General features: G+C 31.9%; 1 protein-coding gene across 1 annotated transcript in view; it reads right to left on the minus strand.

Moving 5' to 3' along the window:
- Positions 1-23,836, minus strand: part of LOC129216652 (disintegrin and metalloproteinase domain-containing protein 11-like) — a 93,098-nt gene that overhangs the window by 14,865 nt on the left and 54,397 nt on the right. Inside the window, exons 15-24 of the mRNA XM_054850869.1 lie at positions 22,253-22,324; positions 22,074-22,169; positions 19,614-19,694; positions 19,293-19,407; positions 14,872-14,980; positions 10,175-10,294; positions 7,568-7,649; positions 6,116-6,211; positions 5,150-5,339; positions 2,801-2,903 (exon numbers count right to left, since the gene is read on the minus strand). Of these exons, the coding sequence (XP_054706844.1) occupies positions 2,801-2,903; positions 5,150-5,339; positions 6,116-6,211; positions 7,568-7,649; positions 10,175-10,294; positions 14,872-14,980; positions 19,293-19,407; positions 19,614-19,694; positions 22,074-22,169; positions 22,253-22,324 (1,064 nt within the window). The remainder of the gene's footprint in view (positions 1-2,800; positions 2,904-5,149; positions 5,340-6,115; positions 6,212-7,567; positions 7,650-10,174; positions 10,295-14,871; positions 14,981-19,292; positions 19,408-19,613; positions 19,695-22,073; positions 22,170-22,252; positions 22,325-23,836) is intronic.

Consider the following 23,836-nt stretch of genomic DNA (forward strand, 5'->3'; position numbering starts at 1 on the left):
AAATTAAAATTCTTTTTGTGGTAGAAATGAGCGAGAGTAAAAAGGCAATACGGAAACCAAATTCCATTTCAGTTATTTCTTCCTATCTGCACTAAAACACCGAAATAGACTCTTCCAACCAGGCGCCACGTGGATTCCCCCCTCTCTCCCTTTCCGAAATTTCTACCGGTAGAACTCAATAAAATATTTTAGTCTGCATCATCAGTATACTTTTTACAAAAAATTATTGAAAAAATGGCGTCTAAAAGTGGTATTATGACGATATCTCCTTTCTGACTTATTTTACGACAAAAAAGTCATATACAAAATTAATTTAGGCATTATATATATTAATTTACATACAAAATTAAACAACAAAAATTTCCTACAATTTATATCATAAAGTTTTTTTTTTTTTTTTGCAAAATAATTTATGCGTACGAGCGCCGAAAAGTGTTATTTAACAGCATTTTCACGTAGATATTTTTGATCGACCAAGAGTTACTGGTTCACCGTCTTCAGTATCAATTGAGACGTCATGCAATTTCTTCGACATCATCTGCAATGGGATGATCAAATTCATCATGAGCTTCTTCGTTTTCTATTCCATCATTCGTTTGTTCGAAAACGGTCTCCGTTTCTTCCTCTTCATCGCTATCATGTGATAAACTTTGCGAATTCTCACAATTACCACCTGTACGATTAGTACACATAACGGAGCATTTTAACCAGGCTTTTCTGCATCCACAGGCTTTATGACATCCTTTTTTGCATTTGCAAGAAATAATTCTTAGTAAAGTCTACGGAGCTGGAGGGTCAAGCATCATTACAGGAATTAACCCATTCTTATTTCTATTCCACCCCTAATGCTCTGGGTTTTTTTCATTCCTACACCACTGCTGAATCTGGTGATAAGATCGAAAAGAATGTTGTCTTGCTGCTGCTTCTGTTGGAGGTAGCGACGAAATATTAAATTTACTTTTATATGCGGGTTTTACAAAGCACTCATATCTGTAGGTGTTTAAAGTCATGTTTTTCTTGCTTTTTTTTACTTTTCACTTCACTGAAACCGTATAAGACAAGAAGGAAGTCTTCTCCAGCTTTAGCAATGATCTCTGGATCAGCGTTATTTTTAAACACTTTAATAGACTCACTTAAATTTCGATTTTTTCGTAGTACGTTAATAAATTTCGTTTTTCCTTGATTGAAAAGGGCACATGTTGTATCACAGCCACTAAATGCATGCAAGAATAAAATATGATCTGCGGCTGTCTTATCTATGATACTGTCAGTTGTATACATTTGTTGCGAAATTTTTCCTTTTCCTGTTTTGAGCATTATATGTTTGATCACTTAGCTAGAGCTGTCAAAAGAATAAGAAGATCTACATCTTCGTCTACAACAATTACGGAATCGAATGCTGAAGAAACACTTATCGCAGTATTTATTATTAAAGTGTCTGCATCCTCTGTGGCTTGTTTGACCACAATATTAAAAAAAAAAAAAAAAAAAAAACTTGATATAAATTATAGGAATTTTTTTTTGTTTAATTTTGTATGTAAATTAATATATATAATGCCTAAATTAATTTTGTATATGATTTTTTTGTCGTAAAATAAGTCAGAAAGGAGATATCGTCAAAATACCACTTTTAGACGCCATTTTTTCAATAATTTTTTGTAACAAGTATACTGATGACGCAGACTAAAATATTTTATTGAGTTCTACCGGTAGAAATTTCGGAAAGGGAGAGAGGGGTGAATCCACGTGGCACCTGGTTAGAAGAGTCTATTTCGGTGTTTTAGTGCAGAGAGGAAGAAATAACTGAAATGGAATTTGGTTTCCGTATTACCTTTTTCCTCTCGCTCATTTCTACCACTAAAAGAATTTTAATTTGTGGATTGTGAGTTTTTATGCAGTTAGCAAATTAACTTGTAAATCGATTGAATTTGTGTTTGTACTATATGCTTATTAATAAACTCTGCGTTTCCTCGATGTGTTATGATAACTAAACCTCAAAGTAGTGTGGAACGACTTATTCTGCGATAACGCGTGTTAAATAATACTTTGCGGCGCTCGTACGCCGAAGCTATTTATTTTACGAAAAAATTGTTGTGGCGTAAATTGTAGAAAATTTTCTCTAGTTTAATTTTGTAAAATATGTTTTTATCGTGAAATAAGTCAGAACGGAGATATCATCCAAATACCGCTTTTAGACGCCATTTTTTCAATATGGCGGCGCGAGCGGCAAAGATACGAGGTGGCAAAGTGGAAATTCGAAAAGAGCACATTAAAATCTATAAAATTACCAATTTTCAAAACTCTCGGAAAACTTTCCAGGTAAAACTACCAGATGACTGGACTACTAATGAATTAGCGCGTTTTGCTTCTTGATTGTGGATTAACATAGAGTTAATAAGAAACGACAAACAAGAAGGAAACCACGCTACTAAACCATTGCAGGCATAGGAAGAAAGCATTGTTTAACCCCAAGATGTCGGATTTGTCCTACTTTATTCTACGATTCTAGACCTAATCTGGATGTTGCATTAAACGGCATTATTTTAAATAACTATCTAATCTAGGGCTTATTTTTGGGGTAGGGATTACATTAGAAGAAGTCAAAAAAATATCGCCAGGGTTTATTTTTTGATTAGGTACTATTTTCAGGGAAACACCATAGTAAGATTTTCCTTAAGCTTAAACAAGCAAGTTCGTGAGTATTAGCAAGCGTTAAGCTTTTACAAATGTTATCTATATATTTTCAGAAAATGCTATTTAAAGTTAAATTTTTATTGCATATAAAAACAAAATTTCTCACCTGTAACACGTGGCTAGGAGAGCAAAAAATATAAATACACCTCCTACAATTGTAACCAAAACTATGACCAGTGATGTTGCACCGAGTCCTGAACCCTTGGTTACTGCAAAAATAATTGCATCAATCAATTAAATAAGTATTTTGGCATTAAAGCACTGAACAAAAGCTTACACGTAACTGCCTTGAAATTCTCAAGGAGCAAACTATGTGTTATAACAATTGAAAGTCTTGCAGCAAAAAGGAGTAGCTCCATTTTAGGCAATTTAGTTTCTAGCTCACATTTTTGCCAAAAAAAAAAAAAAAACTTTCATTATTTGGTGTAGGAAGGAAGTCAGTCGGGTCATTGTTCCGACTTAAAAACATACAAAATAGGCAAAGAAAAGGAAATGGAAGAAATTTAAACTATCAAATTTTAAAACTGTTTTTAAATTTCAGAAAAGTATATAAGATGGAGTTGACTCCCTTTTGTTGCAAATCCTTCGATTTTATTTAGTAACATATTTCATTCGTTTAACACTTCATATTGTGAAGTGAGCACTACTATTGTCCGTTTTCCACGAGAAGGCACTTCGCCCGCCTTTTTCGAACGCAGAGTTCTATTTTAAGCGGGGGTGATAGGTAAACATGTTCCCGTGCTTGTAAATGAGACAACTAGACAACCTTAACTTTGGCATGCATTTTAATGTACCAAAAAAAATCTTGATGTCCTTTACATAACTTGCTTCACTTGTCTGTTACTACTTTTGTTATTCTTAAATTTTAAAAACTGCTGCTTTTACGACAAAAATGCTATGATCCGAATATGCCTTCTGCCGAAATCAACGAAATAGAATCACCGGATATCACGTGACGAAGGTGGAGTCAAGTGCCTTCTCGTGGAAAACAATCAATACTAAGTAACTAAAAATTTGGAAAAACAGACTTTTAGTCTTTTGTTGAAAATTTGTTTCCTAGAGGTGACATAAATACATGAAATTACATAAAATTTAGAAATGGTAGTGAAATGACATTTAAATATCATTTAATCAAGTCTAATATTCTCCAAAAATTGTGACGAATTATGAATTTGTTGAGTTTTCCCTCGAAAGAGTAGAATGAGTAGTTACCTAGTTGTAGTAAACACTCCACGATATTAAGATAAATATCTTTAACTATTGAAATTAAATTTTACTAGAAGAAAACGCTAAACTAAGTTTTGTAAGTTGAAACACGCAGCCGGAATACAGTTTCACTTATATTACTTAAAAATGGATTTTAAAAAACGGACGCCGAGTGAAGAACAATGGTTTTGTGAAATATTCATATTATTTCTGTCTTTACATTAAATCAATCTCATTTTCGAAATGGGTGCTTCTCATAACTCGAACTACTAATTATTCGAGGGTTTTAGCCGGTCCCTTGTGAGTTCGAGTTGACTGTATAGTGTTGCTCTGATAAGTTGAGGCTTGATCTTTACAATCGTTACTTCTTTTTCGAAAGTTCAGTGAAAACGAGACGTGTTACTGGCGTAGATTTGAGATGGAATACATTTTCAAAACTTCTACAGAAATAACTCATAGCTCAGCTCCAATCACTCTTTTTTACTATCCTCAAAAGAAAGAAACATTGTCAATGTCATGCCTCAATTAAACAGAGCCACACTATATCACTCATTTCATTAATATTTAAACTTTAAAATTTTGTTTGAAACCAGTTGTTTAAAGATATGTTTTAAGGTATTTTGTGTTGTTTTTTTGAAGAAACTTTTTGTAGACGATTAGTATTATCTGAAATAACTTACATTTTTATTTCAAGTAAACTATGTTCAAAACGTTGTATTCAAACAATTTAGTATTGAGAAAAAATCAAGGGTTCCTCGAAAAAAAGAGATGGCACTAAAAAGATTTTCACTTCTAATAAAAATTACGCTGAACTAGAGGTTTTAAGTTCAGCTAACCAGAAAAAAAAACCTTAGAGCAATAAGGAAAAAAAATAAATAAGTATCAATTAAAAGTGCTTAGCGAATCACTTTTGAAACATAAATCATTTGCCCTCGTATCCCCTTTATGTGGGTATAAGGTCTTAAAGTCTGGTGACATTTAACAAAAGTCGCAAAATATGGCTACGGGAAAACTAAACGTTAGAGCAACAAGGAAAAAAGAAATAAGTATCAATCAAAAGAGCAGAGTGATTTATATTTTTGAAGTATAAACTATTTGCCCTCGTCTCCCCTTTATGTGGGTATAAGGTCTTAAAGTCTGGTGACATTTAACAAAAGTCGCCAAATTTAGCTACAGAAGGACTTTTAAACAGTCGTTACAGCTTCGTTAAGAATAAATGGAAAAATATGAGCTTGAGCTTTTGCCGCACCAACGAAGGAACTCCGGATTGTTTTGTTCTTCCAGTCAGCGACGACGGTCTGTACGGCAGCTTCGGGGGTGGTGAAAAGGCTGGGGATGGGACCGAATCCCTCTGGATGTGCCCTCTCATCTGCCCGCTGGCTGCAATCGTATGAAGTCCAGCCACGATCGCAGTAACACGTATTCAGATTGGAGCACACCTGTTTCGAATACGGTAGAACCAGTTAAATAATCGTTTAAGTAAGTTGATACATAGAAAATTTTGTTTCACTTTTTGTTCCACTAACCTACGTTGGTTCATGTTTTTTGGGTTTTTGTAATCAAAAGTCGCAACATTTCAAAATTTGCAAAAGAAAAAAAAAAGCGGAAATTTTCACAATTTTAAAACAGTTGTAGAAAATAGATATTGTAATTTTGTTTTTTTATCTTGTTCCATGCATTATTTTATCTGAAAATGCGAGATTTGAAGACAAGGAGGTATTAATGTTAAATCACAATCCAACACAAAACAAACCAAAATCGTTTTTCAAGGTATTATCAAATTAATTTTATGAAATTCAATTTTTACTGTTTTTTAACTAATTTTAAAGTTTAATTTTATAAAGCCTGTCATTATATTGGAAACTCTCTTTCTTTACTCACCTTTGATGATGAAGTATGTAAAGTATTTTCAATTTTAGAAAGGGGCTTTCAACTTGCATAAGTAAAGTACAACAAAATTATAACTGAACGAGTGGGTGCGATTCTTTTTCTTCATACAGGACAGCCATTCATCAGTCTCCACTCAATCAGTTTCTTGAACTAAATTTCTTTCTGATAAAAATGGTTATCTATGGCATAAATTATTTTTATAGAACAAGTAGAGCAATTCCACATTAAAAACTTTTTACGGGCATGGGTTCAAATGATAGTAAGTACAAAAATAGCAAAATATGAAATGAGATGCAAAAGTGCTTTATGTTTACTTGTCTCTTACCCCATGTCCTGAACAGATGTAAGCCATGTTTGAAGTTGGACAGTTACCGGGTTCGATAAATTGATTGACGCTGACGCATGTCTGGTTTACACAAATCTGCAAAACAGTAACAAACAATGTCGGATACAATGGTTTAAAAAAAAAAAAAACTTTCATTGCCAAAGTGTTCAGTTTGGATCAAAATAAGTTAATTCATGAAAATTTCAATAAATAATGATTAAAAGAAACCGAGAAGTGTAAAATCTTAGGCGCCAGCCAATAATTTTAGGAGCTAGACAAATTATTTCGCATGATTTATAGGAAAGTTTGGTGCAACATGGCTTCTGAAATTTTTGTTCTGAAACAACTGCTCTCCAAGGAAATACTTACTCTAAAGGGCGACTCGGCACACTGCATTTTTTTTTCTTTTTTTGGATATTGATCACTAATTTTCAAAAGTAGTCATTAGAATATACCCAAAGAATGTGTGAAGAAGGAGCTTGAGGATAAGCAACATATTCAAACATATAAATTAAACTTAAACTGAAACATAATGTGAAACACTGTAAATTATGAAATACACCGCCAGCTCAGTCATTTCCAGCCGAGGACTGCAGTTTCGTGCTTATTAGCACTCATCAGCCCGGCATAGGAAAGTGACTGAGCTGGAGATGGAAAACCTCTTAAGGAAGCCAAGAGTGCCAAACAAACAGGTAGCTAACACAGAATTAGCTCAGACCAGACTGTAAATTATATTTAGGAGTCAAGAAAAACAAAATTCTAAGCACTGACAATCGGCTGTTTTAAGCCCTGATATGTACTCCATCAATAATTCGTTTCATTAAAGTTCTTACGAGGAAACCTTACGATAGTGTATTAATGGAAAGAAAAAAAAAAAAACTCAAATAAGTAGTGATTGAAAAGTAGTAATTCAAATAAAAATACATTCTTTATTTATTTATTTTTCAATTAGCAGTACGTTTGGATTATTTCGATTGAAAAACTTAGGTTTAGCTGGTTTTGAAGTTAATCGTTTTATTTTCTTATTATTTTTTAAATTTTCCACTCAAATTCCAGTTAAAATCGTGTAGTTTCTAACTCTTATACCATGTAGTAGCCTGCCCAATCAAAACTAAAAGAGTAAGCAACTTCTTCTAAAAATGTTGTTGATGTTACTCTTGCGTTTTTGCATTCGCGTTTAGATAAAAGCATAGATTGAGCTAATTTTAAAGCAAAACCGGTTTTTGGCAGTGATTTTCGACCTCATTTAGAGAGATTTGTTTCAATTCGCTTTGTGATGGCGCATAGATATAATAGACAAAAAAAAAAAAAAAAAAGGTTTTTTTTTTTTAATTTATGGATTGAGCTAGTTTTTTGATAAATAACATCTTAACTTAAAATAACGTTTCCCGCAACTATTTCTGAGAATAACCAAAATGCTTCAGTGTGTTAAATGGAAAATGTAACTGTTACCTTTTCTTCTGCGCATTTTGTCCCATCTCGTACCATACCTAAGTCTGGAATATCGGGAACACTTAGAGCACCTCCGCTTACCCTAAAGAACCAAATATCAAAATCATCAAAATTTAAACTGGTAATACAATTAGTAACAGCATCTTGAATAAACCATTAGTGCAATTTTAAAATAAAAAAAATATTTCAATACTTACGCAATATTGTATCCTGCAGCTCTGGATTTGTTATTATGAGAAGTGTCAAATTTTTGAACTGCTCTGAAAGATTTGAAAAATGGTACAAATGAGTAAAGGATAAATTAAAAGCAACTACAGTATAACCTTAATTTAACGATACCCGATTTCACGATTTCCTCAACTTAGTAATACATTTTTCCAGTCCGGATTTAACTGCTTAACTGATGTATCTGCTTCTCGATTTGACGATATCCTCGATTTCTCGATATTTTTCCCCCCCAAAACAGTTATTTTTATTTAAATTTTTTAAATGATTGATTTTGGAAATAAGGCGTGGTCTTTATGACGTCACAAGTGATGTACTTTGACGCGCTAATTCATTACCGCGCTAAATGTTTTACGCTTTGCTATCAATCGCGGTGCCAGGTTATGATAATTTGCGATGCGCGCTAATGGCATCACCGAATGGCTTTTCATCGCTTGTGATGTCATGTGCAGAAGCATAAAAATTGAATCTGCGCACCAATTAAAATGATTATTGAAAAACATTAAACTTTGTCAAATTATTTTTAAAATGGTTAAATCCTATGTTTTTAAGCATGCTCTTTCAGAAAAAATTCGAAAACAAACCCAACTGCTTATTGTTGAGTTTAAAAAAAGCTATTGCTTATTGCAAAAATAGCTATCAAAAAAACTTCTTTTTAGATATAATTTAACAGTAAAAATAGGGAATAGAATCAGCATAGTGTCACACGGGGGAATTAAAGGGCAATCCCTCTTTCCTGGGTAAATAATGGTCAGCAACTTTTTAGTTAAAAAATGTGTTTACAAAGAAACTAAATTATGCTAAGTCATCCTTATACATTCAATTTACCTACATTAAGGTCATCAACAATGCAACAGTGAAGTATATAAGAGAGAGAAAAAATTTTTTCGCACTTCTATCTTCAAAAAGATTGTCTCAGAAAATCGTGATTTTTTTTTTTTTTTTAAGATTCGTGTCGGTGAAGCACTTTTGAAAAAACAATTCTGTTGGTGCTGTTTTTTAATAGAAAAAGGTCTAAGCTTTTCATACCTGCATACATTTTTTTTTACTTAAAAAAAAGTTAGTGATAAAAGTATATTGATTTATACCCCAGTTTTGTGGGGTAATTTTGTGTTACCGGGTTAATCAACTTTAACGTATCCTTTTATGTGCCAAACTCCCACTCAAAAAGAAATTTTAATGCTCAAAGGACAACATTGAATGATTACATCATTTTCAATTGCTGCTGCAGTATCATACCCTTTTGGCTAGCGAATAAATTCCAGCTTTGAAGATAAACTATGTCAGCATGGAATTATGGCCCACATCAAGTACCAAAATAAGAAAAAAAAAATAATACGAATCTTTAGAGTACCTACCAAATAAGGAGACAAATTTGAATGTTGTTGATTAAATCTAACTCTCTTGCATCTTGTAAGTGCAAGTGAAAATGAAGTAGAAGTGAAATCAAATGTACAAATGCAGTGATCGAGAAAAACCTTGTTTACAAAAAAATAAAAGTACCTCAACAAGCTGATATAGAGTTCCTAAATGCAAAATGAGCTTATATTGAAATTGTTTATGAGAACAAGAAAAAGAGGGAAGACTTTGCAACAACGCAATTGCAAAAACATTTCAGCTTTAAAAATGTTAAAAGATGGTGCTAACCAAATTCATTCTGTACTTGGAAGATTAGATATATTCTGTCGTGTATGATGGTAGCGACATATTCTACAATCGGAAAGTAACTTAAATTTTGGACAAGGACTGTTTGACAATTTTTTACTTTTGAAATTGCAATTTTTAAAATTATTTTTTCAAAAATGTAAAAATTTAAAAACTATGCGAGGATTTTTTTTATTTCCAAAATAGGAATGTTTTTGAAAATTCCGCTCTAAAATTATATGAAAAAAAATCACTGTGAGCACACTCGAACTATCTTAACGAAAGCTGTGCCGAATTCCGTGACTCTAATGATGGAAAAATGTGAGCTAAAGTGGTCGAAATTGTAGAACATGAAATAAAATCGGGACGATTGATTTAAAAAAAAAGCACCAAAATACACCAGAAGAAACGCGTGATAAAGTTAAACATTTTCATTAATTCATTGATGGAAGAGGAACGCGAAAGGGCTTAAAAATTTCGTTCAAAATTTTTAAGAAGTACTTTCAAAATCCGAAAATGTGCTTTCTGATAGTTATTAATAACGTAGTAACGCATAAAAGATATTTGCTAAGAAATAGTTATTCATAGAAGTCAAAAATAGCTCTACTTAACGTAATTAATAAAGTTAAAGAAAAAGTACCAAGGAGCAATAAATAAAAATGACCTTTAAAAAAAAGTTAGAATTAGAATTCCATTTCATGCGTTTAATTTAATGAAAAAGGAATTCATTTCACGTACTTGCATTCGTACTCAGCTCCACCAAGGTACACTATTGTCCTCGAGTATTGTTTGTCCATACCAGGCACCAGGGGTGTCCGAGATCCTCTTTGACATTGCATAGAACCACATCGGACATTCCTGAAAGAATCGATCAGTTATATAACTGTGAATAACTTTTTCATCAAGACATTATTCCATAAACAGTATTTGATGCACCTAGAAACCAAAGGGTGTAAGAACCTATGTTAAAAACTTGGAGATTACATGTGCAAATGGTAGGGAAAACTCGTATATTACGACGGAAGAGATGGTGGTTCAGTGAAAGCTTGACTTCAAAGGTCTTGAATTTTGCACGCATTATGTATCCCTTTGTATTTTTACCCCCGACACACAAAAGAAGGGGGTTATAAGTTTGACGTCTCTGGTGTGTGTGTGGCACTCTAGCGCCTAACACTTTGAGGTCTATGCCTGAGCGTCACTCGGGTTGCCGTTTTTGGTGAAGGGGACTAAGCCCGAGATTCTCTCGGGGGTCACATTTTTACTCTCTTAGCTATAAAAGTACAAGTTCTATACGTTTCTAACCTTTTTAGATACTATTTACAAACCTTTTCCCTTCATATATATATATATATATATATATATATATATATATATATATATATATATATATATATATATATATATATATATATATATATATATATATATATAGAGAGAGAGAGAGAGAGAGAGAGAGATGACAGCACCAGACAGAAATAGTTACATGAATCCTGATAGAATAGGGGGTTTAAATTCGAGTTTGTGCTTTGAATTGTACTATACAAAAGCAAATTTTATTAAATAATGTTTATTTTCAAATTAAACCTATTTTCAGATATTTGTTTAAGATTAAGGTGAGTTTTTGATTGAATCTGGGTAAACTTTTATGGTTAAAAACTATTTTCCTATGCGGAACTTTTTTTTAGTTTCAAAAATGTTTTTTTCGACAATTGCATACTAAAAATTGATTTTTTTTTCAAATAGTTCTTTTATTACGAAAGAAAATATCTTGAAGTACAGTGGCTCCCAAAAGTGTTCGTACACTTTGAAATTTTTTCGTAAAATCAAAATAACGCGAAACTGAATTCGAATATGAAGTCCAATATTTTTTCACATCATTCCTATGTCATTATAAACAAAACCCTGTAGTTTTTTTCAAAATATTGACGGATCTTCTTTTTGAAATGGGTCAAAAAACGAAGAGACAGAGAAATAATACGCCACAAAAGTCATCGTACACTCAAATATTTTCGAATAAATTCATGATTAAAATTATCATACGTCGTTTTTTTTATTTTTGCATTGTATTGACCCTTAAAAGTCATTTGACTTTAATTTTTTGTTTATTAATTCCTTAATATTTTGCTTATTACTTTAAAATGGCTGGTATTCGTAAAAAACCTCAAACACCATTCGAAATTTGAATTTTTTCCTCACAGTGGTGGTAAATTGGTTTGAAATGTCTCGAAATTGGTTAATTTATTCCATTCTATAGTGAAGTGCTTGATAAAATGCTTTAAAGAAAAGAATTGGACCTTGTTTTCGGTCCGAAGAGGTCAACCGGCAAAGTTGACGAAGAGTGATCGGAGATTTACATTTAAAAAAATCATGAAAAAACATATTTGTGTGCTGTAAAAGTTTCTGCAGAGTTAAATAAAAATTTTTACATCTAATTTTCACCTAAAGTTGTTCGCCAAGTTCTCTGATTAACTAGATTAAATGGGTCCTTTAATCCAGTTAAAAAAATTAAATTTTCTTGTTCGAGCGAAAAACAGAAAGCTTGCGCTTTTCGTCGCAAAATCAATGATAAATAAGCTCAAAACGTTTCGTAATTACTTCTTACTTACAGATAAAAATGAATTCAACATTTTTGGCTAAATTGTTACATAATTGTAAATAGAAGAATAAATTAGGAACCTAAGGTTCTTAAGAACTTAGTTGGACCAGTTAATCAGGACGGTGAAGATGTTCTTGTGTAAGGGTGCATATCAGCATCAGGACTTGGCAGTTTGGAATTTTTTGATGAAATAATTAACCATGCTGTTTATTTAAATTGTTTAAAAACCAATTTTAAACTCTTAGCCAAAAATTTGGTTATCGGAAGCAACTTTTTTTTTTTAAGATAATGATAAGAAGCACACGGTTTTCAACGTTTGCGTCCAGTGCCTCAAAAATTGTTCTAAAGTATAGAAAATTCCCCTTTAATCTCCAGATTTGAACTTAGTGTAACATATTCAGAGATATCTGGAGGCTTGATTACGATAATACGGCTTTGAAACGAAAATAGAGCTAGAAACAATAAGACTCGAAGTGTGGTTGAACATTTACTCAAAAATTACGCAAAAAAAGAAAGAATGAAATCTATTTCCAGACGTTTAAAAGGTGTTGTTGATACTGCATGATATTCTATTAAATAATAACTTAATAAAAAGTTAGATTATTCAATAATATAATAGACATTTTTTAAAGTGTACGAAGAGTTTTGTGAGATAAAATTTCCGGCACCTTTTGTATTTTTCAAAAATTAAGTTTTTAATATTTTAAGAAGAAATTTCATGTAGTTTTGTTGAAAATTGATCGTAGATCTTATAATTTAATACCTATTCCGAAAGATTTATTCTAACCAATGGATAGGGTCCTATTTCATTGAAAGTCGTAGGTGTACGAACCCTTTTTGGGAGCCACTGTATGTAACACAATAAAAATTACTGAAGTACACATCTTCAAAATATTTTTAAAAAAATCATGCAAAGTGCCAAAAAAAAAAAAGTCTGGAGGGAGATATGCGGTCGAAATAGCTCACACTTGAAAGGCGGATGGACCGATTTTGAAAAAAAAATGTTCGAAAAGGGAGTTGATCAAGAGTGTTCTTAGCTAGGTTGCGACTTCGGAGACTTTAATTAACGAAGATATTAATTAAAAACCTCTAAAAGGTTTTTGCGATTTTTACTGTAGAAACATATGAAAATATTTTAAAATTTAGTACCAAAATAGAGAGTATTTTTTTCTGCGTCTGATAGAATATGTTTGAATCTTCCATGTTATATAGAATTCGAACTATAATGCTTTTTAAAGCAGATTTTAAATACGGCTAAGCCTTTCATCACGCGATTGGTAACCGAATTCATAGTTGGACGACAAGGAAATTAAAAGCAATGATTTAAAATTTTATACTGTTGCCAGTTTCTATTTGTTAACACATAAAATACTTGTAATTGATTTTAGTATAAGGCTTTTAAAATGATTTGCAATTTTTTAAATTCTACATTTGTATCAGTCGGGGTTTTTAAAAATTTTTGATTTTAGTTATTGCCTTATTTGGAATCAATATGATAAGTGAATAAGTTTATCTAGTGATTCTTAGCAGTTCTTCAAAGGTTCCCAGCAGAAAAACAGATATTTTTGCTTGGAATTCGTTCCTACATGGTAAATTTAACCTTCTTCAGAAAATTCCAAGTTAGTCTCTTTATTTTTTAGTTCTAATATTCCCTCGCAAAATATTAGTTTTACCGAACCCGAATGTCTGCTTTGTCAAGACTAAACTGTATTGTAAACCAAATAAGCAATCCTTTGATGAATTAAAAGTTTTGCAAGAGCAAAATAACTACTTAAGTGTGACAGAAACATTGTCTCTTTTATCGACCATCATTTTGCAAAGCGATTCATTGCACAACCGTAAATGGAAAGTTCATTACTACCGTCATTTCTCGAATCTGGGGCATTGTTCTGACATAATCGAAATCACTTTCAATCCTTTCCTTTCTTGTATCGCTCACTTATTTGTCTATCGATAGATTCGTTTCGACCGTACCAACCCATGCAGTCAGAATTCTTCAGTTATTTTCAATATTAAAGAGAAATTGAGTTTAAAGAAATCATTTTGTTTTTTTTCAAATTGAGTAAAAGTGTGGCCCTTATTTTCTTTTTAATAAATTGTAAGAATTACGCTATGGCACATTACGCAACAGTTTTGTAGAGTTATACCAATTGGAGAAAACTGGTTTTAATCAAGGAAGATGTTCTTTTTAATGAATTATGGCTATTTATTGAGACATGTCCGAAAAATTGACGTACAGGGTGGAGCGCGGGAACTTCCTTTTCTGAATTTGGTGCGCAAAAAGTGTGGAGCGTCTCAGAATGTTTGGGAGAGGCTCAACGGAATGGGAAGTTTTGTTTCATCATGCTTTCAGTTGCCATCATGCTTTGGTCGATACAGCATCCCGCTTTTTTTTTTGGGGGCGTATTTTTCGAAGAGCAGCTCGATCGGAATGGGATTTAAACTGGCCTGAACGCTCCCCTAATTTAGACCCCTGAAACTAATTCCTGTGGGGTTATCTGAAGTCGCGAGTTTATAACGATCGTCTACTAACCCTGGAGGACCTGAAGAACCGCATCCGAGACGAAACTGCCAATATACCGGTCGACATGCTCCAAAGAATTGAACAAAACTTCCGAGTTCGAGGAACCAATGTATTGACAATGGTCAATGGAGGGTAATACTTACAAGATATTGTTTTCAAAACAGTGTAAAGAATTATCTCCCGTTATGCGTGACAGCAAAAAGATAATAAAAAAGGAATTTTATTGGTGTGCAAATTTTTTTATTTCATTTTCAAAAAAGGAAGTTCCCGAGCCCCACCCTGTATAAGGGGGTAGTAGAAGGAGAGAGTACTTACTCGTCTGCGCATTTGACGTATCCTCCCATACCGTCAGTCCCGCAGTTACCATTTAGAGTTCCCTGCGTATTGAAACGGACAAAACATTCCTTCTCGGAAGCGACGGCACCTACGAAACAAAAAGTTTTTCATAATATGCACATGAAATGTTTGCAAGTACATGAAGTTACTCATTAACAAGTTTTTTCAGAGTAAAATTACGAAACTATAAATACCCTTATACGGGGAAAACTAATTACCGGAAAAAAACTGTTTGTAATAATTTGAAGAATTTTTCTTTTAATATGAACTCAAATTAAAAAAAAATGTTTTATTTAAAGAAAAGTTTAACTAACATTCATATATTTGAAAACTTTTTTTGAACCCGAGAATGCTTTATGTAAACCTCGATCTTTACTGTTTCAAGATCTTTCAATTTTACGAAGCGTTTTTAGTTTCTTAGAAAAATATAACACAGCGTATATTTCTATGTTCCTATGTGTATGAATTTTCTGTATTATTATGTTAGTCTAAACACCATGGAAAATAATATTATAATGATAAAGGATATGTAACTGATTTATGCAAGAGAGAACTTTCAAAACATTATAAATTAATTACGTTCCCTTTTTTCTTTGTTATATTCTACAAAGAAAAGTTTTGTTTAATTTAAGTGAAATGAAATCAGAATAATTGAACTTGCGCTATAAAACTTGATTATTGTTGAACGAAATATCTGCTTATTGATTTAGTGGATTTTTTTTTTTTTTAAGTCTTAGTAAGTTAGTTAGCCCCGAAATCAAAGCTATTAATCAGACCCAAACAACCATAATTTTTGTTGAGTTCGGAAAGGCTCTTGAATGTATTTTTTTAGCACGTCATAGTTCATTAATTCATTTTTAAAGGCTAGCGGTAAAAGAAATTTCAAAACCTTTTTTTTTTCTTTGATTTAAAAAAAAAATCACTTCAAATTAACTAAACTTCCTTATATATGTATTTGTCTTCATTTGATGACAGCAACGTTAACTTACTACACACATTAAATAAATAAATAAATAAAAATAAAAAATAAAAGAAAATATGTAAATATAAAAAATAAATAAAAGATAAATAAATAAAAAAAGAAAAAGAAATAAAAAAAAGAAATAAAAAAGAAAAAGAGATAAATAAATAAAGTAAAATGAAAAATAACCACTAGCACAGCCAAAGTTAACCTCTGGGGGAGGGGGCGTCGATCATAACCATCCTTTCATGCGTATAAGCTACCGTATTAGGATTGGCCTTACTTGTTTATCCAAAGGCTCGGAAGGGGGGTTTTCCTTCTCACTGCAACCCTGGTTATTGCTATTAGAATGACATACCTGAACTTCACAGAACTTTTTCAAAATTTCAAACAAAGCATAGTTAGTGCAAGTTTTTTGGTTTATTTCCCTACTTCTCAAAATTGATAAAATCTGTTAAGATTGCAGTTTTAATCAGTGATCAGTACTTCCTAATATACGTTTGGTAAAGCAGTGCAATTTCATTTATCTGCATCGAAATAATGTTTAAAATCATAAAAATGGACAGGTGCATAATTTTCATAAGTAATTTTTGTGTAAAACGCAGACCCATGGCAAAACAATTTGTATTTAAGTTAGATTTGTTAGTACCGCCAAAATGGTTTTTCTAAACTCCAATGCTGCATTCCGCATAAACCTTAAATGAAAAGCACGAGCATAAAGTGCCATAAATCTAAGACGGAAAATCATGTTTTAGATGACATTTTTTTCAAAGAGTATCAAGAAAAAAGTTGTGAAAACGGTATTCTAAAAATGAAAACTTCAAACAAGCAACTGAAAAGAACTCCTTAAATTAAAAGTGACATATTTCACTCCATCTGATTTATGCAGTAAATCATTTTCAACTTTTATGCTTTTGGAATTTATTTCAATGGTAGCGGAAAAGTGTTTTCTGTAAATGCATTGAAAATAAAATATTTTTCACTGTCGTCTGCTATCTCTCTTTTGAAAATGTTTTGCAATCATATATACTGATAATAATACTAGAAATATTTCTTTTGGTGACAGTTCAAGAGAATGTTGAATTCTGTTGCAAGTTCTAGATAAGCAAAGAAAGATGGAATTCAAATTAAATTGATTAAATTTCATCAAAATACTTCTCAGCAAAGAATTCTGAGAATCCCGAAGTTAGGAATCTGACTTATTTTACTACATTAAGTGTAGACCGACTAGGGCTTTGTGTATGCTTTCGAAAGTATCTGTATTATCTGTGGTTAAACGTTATATAGATTAAAGTTAATAGCGTTACAGGATTTAATTCGGTTTTCATTGCTTACTTCATGGATTTATCTTTAATTTATTTTGCTTATAATTCTTAATTTGATCCAATTTTGACAATAGACTCAGTGATGTCATTATCAAAGTTATTTTTCTAAAATAACGTCCGTTTTCTAAAACACGTCTTGATTAAGCTTATTCTTGTAGAATATTATTCTCAATTGCACATCCAAAATTTTTTATCTTTTTAGATATTTTTTAATGTTTCTGTTCTTAAAACAGATCAAACGCTCTCCTAATTCATTTTTTTAGCTTTTGTTTCAAGCAAGAAAACTAAAGACGAGAAAAGAAACTCAAGCAAAACCGCATTTCGAACAACTAATCATTTATGTTTATTTTGAACCATGTGGGCTAACTTTCAACTACTTCATATTTTTTGGTACATATGATTTAAAATAAATTGTAGAAGGTCAGTTGTTGCACTTTGCCATTTTGAAGGCTTCATGTTTCAAGGCGTTGACTAATACATTTTTATCTGTTTTCAATAGTTATTATCGTTTAAATTTAGTTTGTTTTTCTACATTTCAACACGTTATCCTCTGTAAAGTAACAACTCTCTAGTATCGTATTATGTTTTATTGTATTATTTTAAAGCTTTTATGCATTGTTTTCGTCAACTTTATTACATATATTGATGTTAAATTACCAGAATTTTTGTCAATAGTAAATCAAAATTGTAACTGATAATAGTGTAATTTTTTATATATTTAAATGAAGTTCCTCAGAGACTCACTTGCTCAGATTTATCTGACCATTTAAAACCGATAAACCGAGCAATTGGTAGGTGCGGGTGGTCCCTGAGAGTGTCAAGTCAAATGTTGCACTTTGCCGTCAAGGCTATCAGTTTTCTACATTTTTATATTACAAAATATGTTGGCAGTACTAAGAGACAGCTAATAATATAATTTATTAACTCCAAAGTAACTGTTTGGAAGCTGCCATCGAAGATTGATTTGAAGTCGTTGAAATCTCTCATCCTATATTCTAATATTTAGGGCAATGTTAAATCAAATGAAAGCATGCAATACTGGGAAATAAAAATGAGTTTCAGGGACTTAGAAAATTTAGTTTTTGGTTCAAAGCTGCACACGGCTTTTACTAAAATGATTTTATTTTTCATCTAATTTCTTATAGTTACCCTAGGTGGCTGGGTAACTTTGAACCAGGTGTGTTATTAATTCTAAAAGGTTTTTGTGAACATTATTTTTGAACTTTTGATAGCTATACAATACTAGCGAGTTTTTCGCGAAGTTTGTGGAAATAACTATAATAATACTTTTAAAAAATCAAATTTAGAATAATTGTGGATCAAAGTCGGTCTGAAGGATTTTACTTAAAACAATTCATTTCAAGAGGAATAAAACATATACAGGGACACTAAATGTTTAGCATTTTGAATGAAACAGTACGGACGTGGGAGAGAAAAATGACGTTTGAAACTAAACATCTTGCAGTAAATAATAAAAGTGGTTTAACAACTGATTAAAAAAAAAATCTCATGCTATGGACTTTGTAAAAGGGATTGAGGACAATAATAAGGAATGATTAGGGACCAAACTTAATTAAACATTTAGATTATTCTAGTAAAACCTCTTTTCTGAACAATCGTAAATAGTCTCAATTTATGCCTTCATGAAAAAATTAAAATTGTGAGCATGAAAAATGATAGAAACTGCTGTTGAAGAGAAACTAACTTGGCTGGTTTGTGAAGGCTACGAAGAGCCTAATCATATTATACGAAGGCTGCCAAGTTAGATTTGCTTCAAGTATAGTTTCTAACTGCACGAGACAACGTGTGAATAATAACTGAGTTTTAAATGGTTCTTGGAAAACAACAAGAAATAAATTATCCACCTAATGTGTAATTTTGAAACAAACAGTTTGTGCCAGTTTGTTTCAAACAGTGACACAAGCAATTTAACGTTTTTTTTAGCAGTGAACTTTGTACTTAACATTAAATAAAAAAGTTTTATGTTTCAAAAATGACAAAATTGATGCATAAAACCAGAAAAAATATCCTTCAAAGAATGTTTCATCAATGTCTCATATTTTTACAATGAAAGAAACAATTTCGTAAGTTTGTTTCTTTCTCAAGAAACTTACCGTATCCCCAAAGGTATTCACATTGACTGTCTGGAGTGGGGCAATCTCCATGGTAACAAAAACCCTCACCTTTGTTGCAAGGACTAGAGTTCTTTTTGTAAAGATCCGAGGGACACTAAAATAGTAGAAAAAAGGTTTTGATTAAGATAAGTGATGAAATACTTTTTGAGATGCATATATAATACAAGTATTTCAATGGCGGAAATATTTTTTAAACTGAAATCGTAGAGGGAAAAATATATAACTTCAGCCAGTTTTTCAAAACAGTATTAGCTAAGAATTCTGTACATGGAAGCAGTACATAGTTCGAAGGGGACTTACCTGTCCAGACCTTCCGTCGCAAAACTCAGGAATATCACATTCTGTCAAAGCAGGACGGCACAAGTGACCCGAAGGCCTCAACTAGAAAAGAAAACGTACAATATATTTCTAGCTTGTAACATTATGTAACTTTTCCACTTTTTTTGTTGTTATGAGGAAAAATGTTCAGTTAGTAAAAGGCTTTTATATAGATGGTCATAAAGGTGAAGTTTGCGAAAGCTGATTTGACGCATTTTTGAGAAGGAGGCTTTACTGCCAAAAATATTTAAAATATTTCATGTATTATTTCCAGAATTGTTTTCGTATTCTTATTAGTCGCAACTGTTTATTAATAACAGTAGTAATACTTTTATTTAGAAAAAAAAAAAAGCTTTTGGCGTTATTAGATATTTATACAAAAAAAAAAAAAAGTTTTCCCCATGGACAAATAAAATTTTTTGAACAATAATTATACTGCTTTAAATCAAGTTTTTCCAACTGTTAAGATTAGGCCAAAAGCGGTTTAAATATAAAACGAGATATGACGGTGAGGTAACTTGAAGACGATCGTTGGAAACCAAAATATTTTTAGAATAGGATAATTCTTTTCTAAGTTATTGGAGGGGCACCAATGACGAATTTACTGCGTCGGAAATGTCGCAAATGCAAGTGCCTCCTGGACCGAAGCGGATTAAAAAATGCACATGATAAATGCTTTACATAGTTATGAGGCAGACTAAGTGGCCCTCCAAAATGCATTTCGATGGGCCCCAATTCTGTAAATACGCTCCAGGGTGGATAAAGGCAGAAAAAGAATGACAAACGCACGTTTACCATAATTTGCTTTGTTTTCATTAGCAAACTACCGTTCGAAGAAAATGCCTTCCGAAATAGGAAATTAGTACAAAAAAAAAAAAAAAAAGGCTGGTTGTCCAAATAATAGTTAAAAAAAAAAAAAAAAAAAAACTTTTGACTTTGGACATTGCTATCTTTAAAGCCATCTTTTCCTTTATATTACAATGAGTTTCATTTTAGTGAATACCCCACCACCAAATGGCACAAATAAGCAATGTACTATGCATTGAAAAACCAACTTAATTTGGCAAACATTTGCAATGAAAATTGCGTGCATTGCTTTGATGAGTTCTGCCTCACAGTAAGGAAACGAAAGTATGGAAGAAAAATAACTGCGAACCTTGTTTCCTGCATATTTGCAAATCCTGTAAGTACGTTACGTGTGTATTCAATTCTCATTACATTTACGTTCTTTCAAATTCCTTGTACTTAACCACGTCAAGTTTGTTGATGTAAAAAATCGGCTAAAAAGTAATTCTTGAAATTTAAACTATGTATTAGTTTTCTAAAGGCATATCAAACTCGCCCGGGAAGTACACATTTTAATGCTTTTAAACGGTATGATGATAAGTTTACATGTTCAAATAAATAAAGTAATGAAAACCAAGTTAAATAAGTAAGAATAGGCCCTTATTTTAGGAACGTTCTTTAAAAACGAATCCTAATATATTCTTGTTGAATAATGTGTTTATGTTAACCATTGTGAGGATTAACTTTAATTGCTTAAAGTAACTTAAAATTGAAATATGAAGCAGAAAAAAAAATGTTGATTCAGGACAGATAATGAACTAATCTGTAACATGCATAGGGGGAGACAATAAATATTAATGCCGTATTGCTATTCATGTCAAAACTCTCAAACTACAGAAAAAAAATATCATACAAAGCAAATAAACGTAAATGAAATTGAATCTAAACTAAATCTAGTTAGAAAAGTAATATAGATGTAAAAAATAAGGCAATTCTTACCTAGGACAAAACCATATTTATATTGCCATTAGGAAACCGTATTTATATTATTTTAAAAATTGCAGATGCATTTTAATAAAATCATTGTTCAACGTAGACCGTGATTAACAACGAATTTCCAATTGAAGGCTCACCTACATTTTAATTTTAAATTAGTAAAATACTATTATAGTTCGCAACCTAATTACCTTGAAAAATTTGAAAAAAATTTATCTGATGCTGAAAAATCAGGAGTTCCTGTAAATATTTAATTCTAATTTTTGCGAGCATGTTTTTGTCTTCATATTAGACGATTTATGCAATTACATTGATTTAAATTAAAATAAAATAATAATAAATAGTTAATTGATCAATTAGGTTTTTGAATATTGCATTATCATCGGGCCTGAGGTCGCATACAAACTTTCAAAAGATTCCGATCACAAGAAATTACTGAAATTGAGTAGTAAGATTTGAACAAGAGAGAACCCCAGATTAAGAACTAACAATAGGAGTTGAAAAATACATTTTAATAACAGTGATAACGTATTGATAAATATTTAATTGTTCGGAAAAGAATCAACATATAAATGACATTTTTCAATGAAAAGACTAATTTTATGTAAAACTCACTAAAAATTTACCGAAATTCAGCTATTGCGCACTATAATCGCTTACCTTGCAATTCTCACAGCAGGGTCCCGTTGAGCATTCAGCTTCCACGCGGAGCTTGCAAGTGATTGGATCACAGCACGGATCGCTCTGGAGACACTCCTGATGACACACACAGAGATTAAATTTGAAGAAATAAGTTACTTAACACATTTTTTCTCAGCTTTTAAGTGACGAATATTTACCTCTATGCTTCCACAATCACACTGTTCGCCATCTTCAATTACTCCGTTCCCACAAGTTCTGAAGTCTTCAAGCTGTTATTGAGAAAAACCATTTTTACATTCCAATTATTATTACAGTACAGAGAACACCTTTTAATTACACTTTTCAGCCCGGGAAGATGTACTTCAAAACTAGGTTATATTTTAAGTGTTCTAGCATATCTTTGAATTTCAACTTACATTTTCAGATATCTGATATTGTTTACTCGTTATAGTTTTGATGGGAAATTATCCTAAGCTACTGCGTATATTACTCATAAACTAATTAGTTTGGGTGTACTGATTATTTGATTTGGGTGTCCTTAGTACACCCACAAAGTAAAAGGGTCTACAAATTCTACTTACAGAAACGCTATAGCAGTACAATCTATGTCGCATTGTTCAAAGTGTGCACTTTATCAAACATATAACCTATAAGTAATTTAATTAATAGATTGAAAATAAATCAATTCAACTGATACTGCAATTATCCTTAGTTGTAGATTCTTATGAGCTAGCAGTGACCACCTTCGTTCTAGTTGCGGCTAATGCAAAACGTTTGCTTAGCAATTAAAATGTCAGTATAATTATTAAACAAAGCGTATAGGGTCTGGTGGGGTCAAGTGGTCATAAAATCGTAGGTTTTCAACTTAGAAGGATAATAAATACAGTAAATTCTTTTCACACCCCATTTTTTTTGTTGTTATTTTATATTGCATTATTAAAGAACACGGGACATTGAATTTCAGGAAAAAAAATATATTGATTTAAACAGCTTTATAACACTTTCATTTCCCTATGTATTTATGACCACTTTACCCCATGGGGTGGGAGAAAGTGGTCATAGCATGGGGTAAAGTGGTCATAGCTAAAAATAGATGCAAAACCATTATAAATAACCCTAATATTTGTATATTTCGGTTATTTTTATACTTACAATTATGTACGAGTAGTGTGTATACACGAGTATATACGTGTCGTGTAAAAATCAGAAAACACGTTCATATATGAGTCGATACATGTATACATAAGATACATGCATACACGGGCCTACTCAAGTATATACGTATATACACGAGTATATAAGCATGTATACGCGATTACCTACAGAAGTGTATGCGTGTCTATACGAATATATACGTGTCACGTGCATATACGAGTATATACGCGTATAAACGAACATCATTTGCGTGTATGCACTTGTATCTCGAATATATACGTGTACACCTGAGTGTATACCTGTATAGTAGACGTATATATGAATACATATGTGTACACACGTTTACGGGTATACACGAGTTAGTTCGTGGATACACCCAATGCGTGTTTGGTATGTGTCTACTCATGTATATATATTTGGAAGCACGAGCATATGTGTATGTATACGTGAAAACACGATTATATAGGCATACGTGCATTTTCGTGTATACACCAGTGCATGTATGTATATACGAGTATATACGTTTACATACATGTATACCGCCTGCAGAGCGAATCCAAGCTCTTGGGCAAAAATCTAAGGGGTGCGAGAGGGGAGAATAAGAAGCAAAGCATCATAAGGAACTT

Source organism: Uloborus diversus, chromosome 2, assembly GCF_026930045.1.
Source record: "Uloborus diversus isolate 005 chromosome 2, Udiv.v.3.1, whole genome shotgun sequence".
Taxonomy (NCBI): Eukaryota; Metazoa; Arthropoda; class Arachnida; order Araneae; family Uloboridae; genus Uloborus; species Uloborus diversus.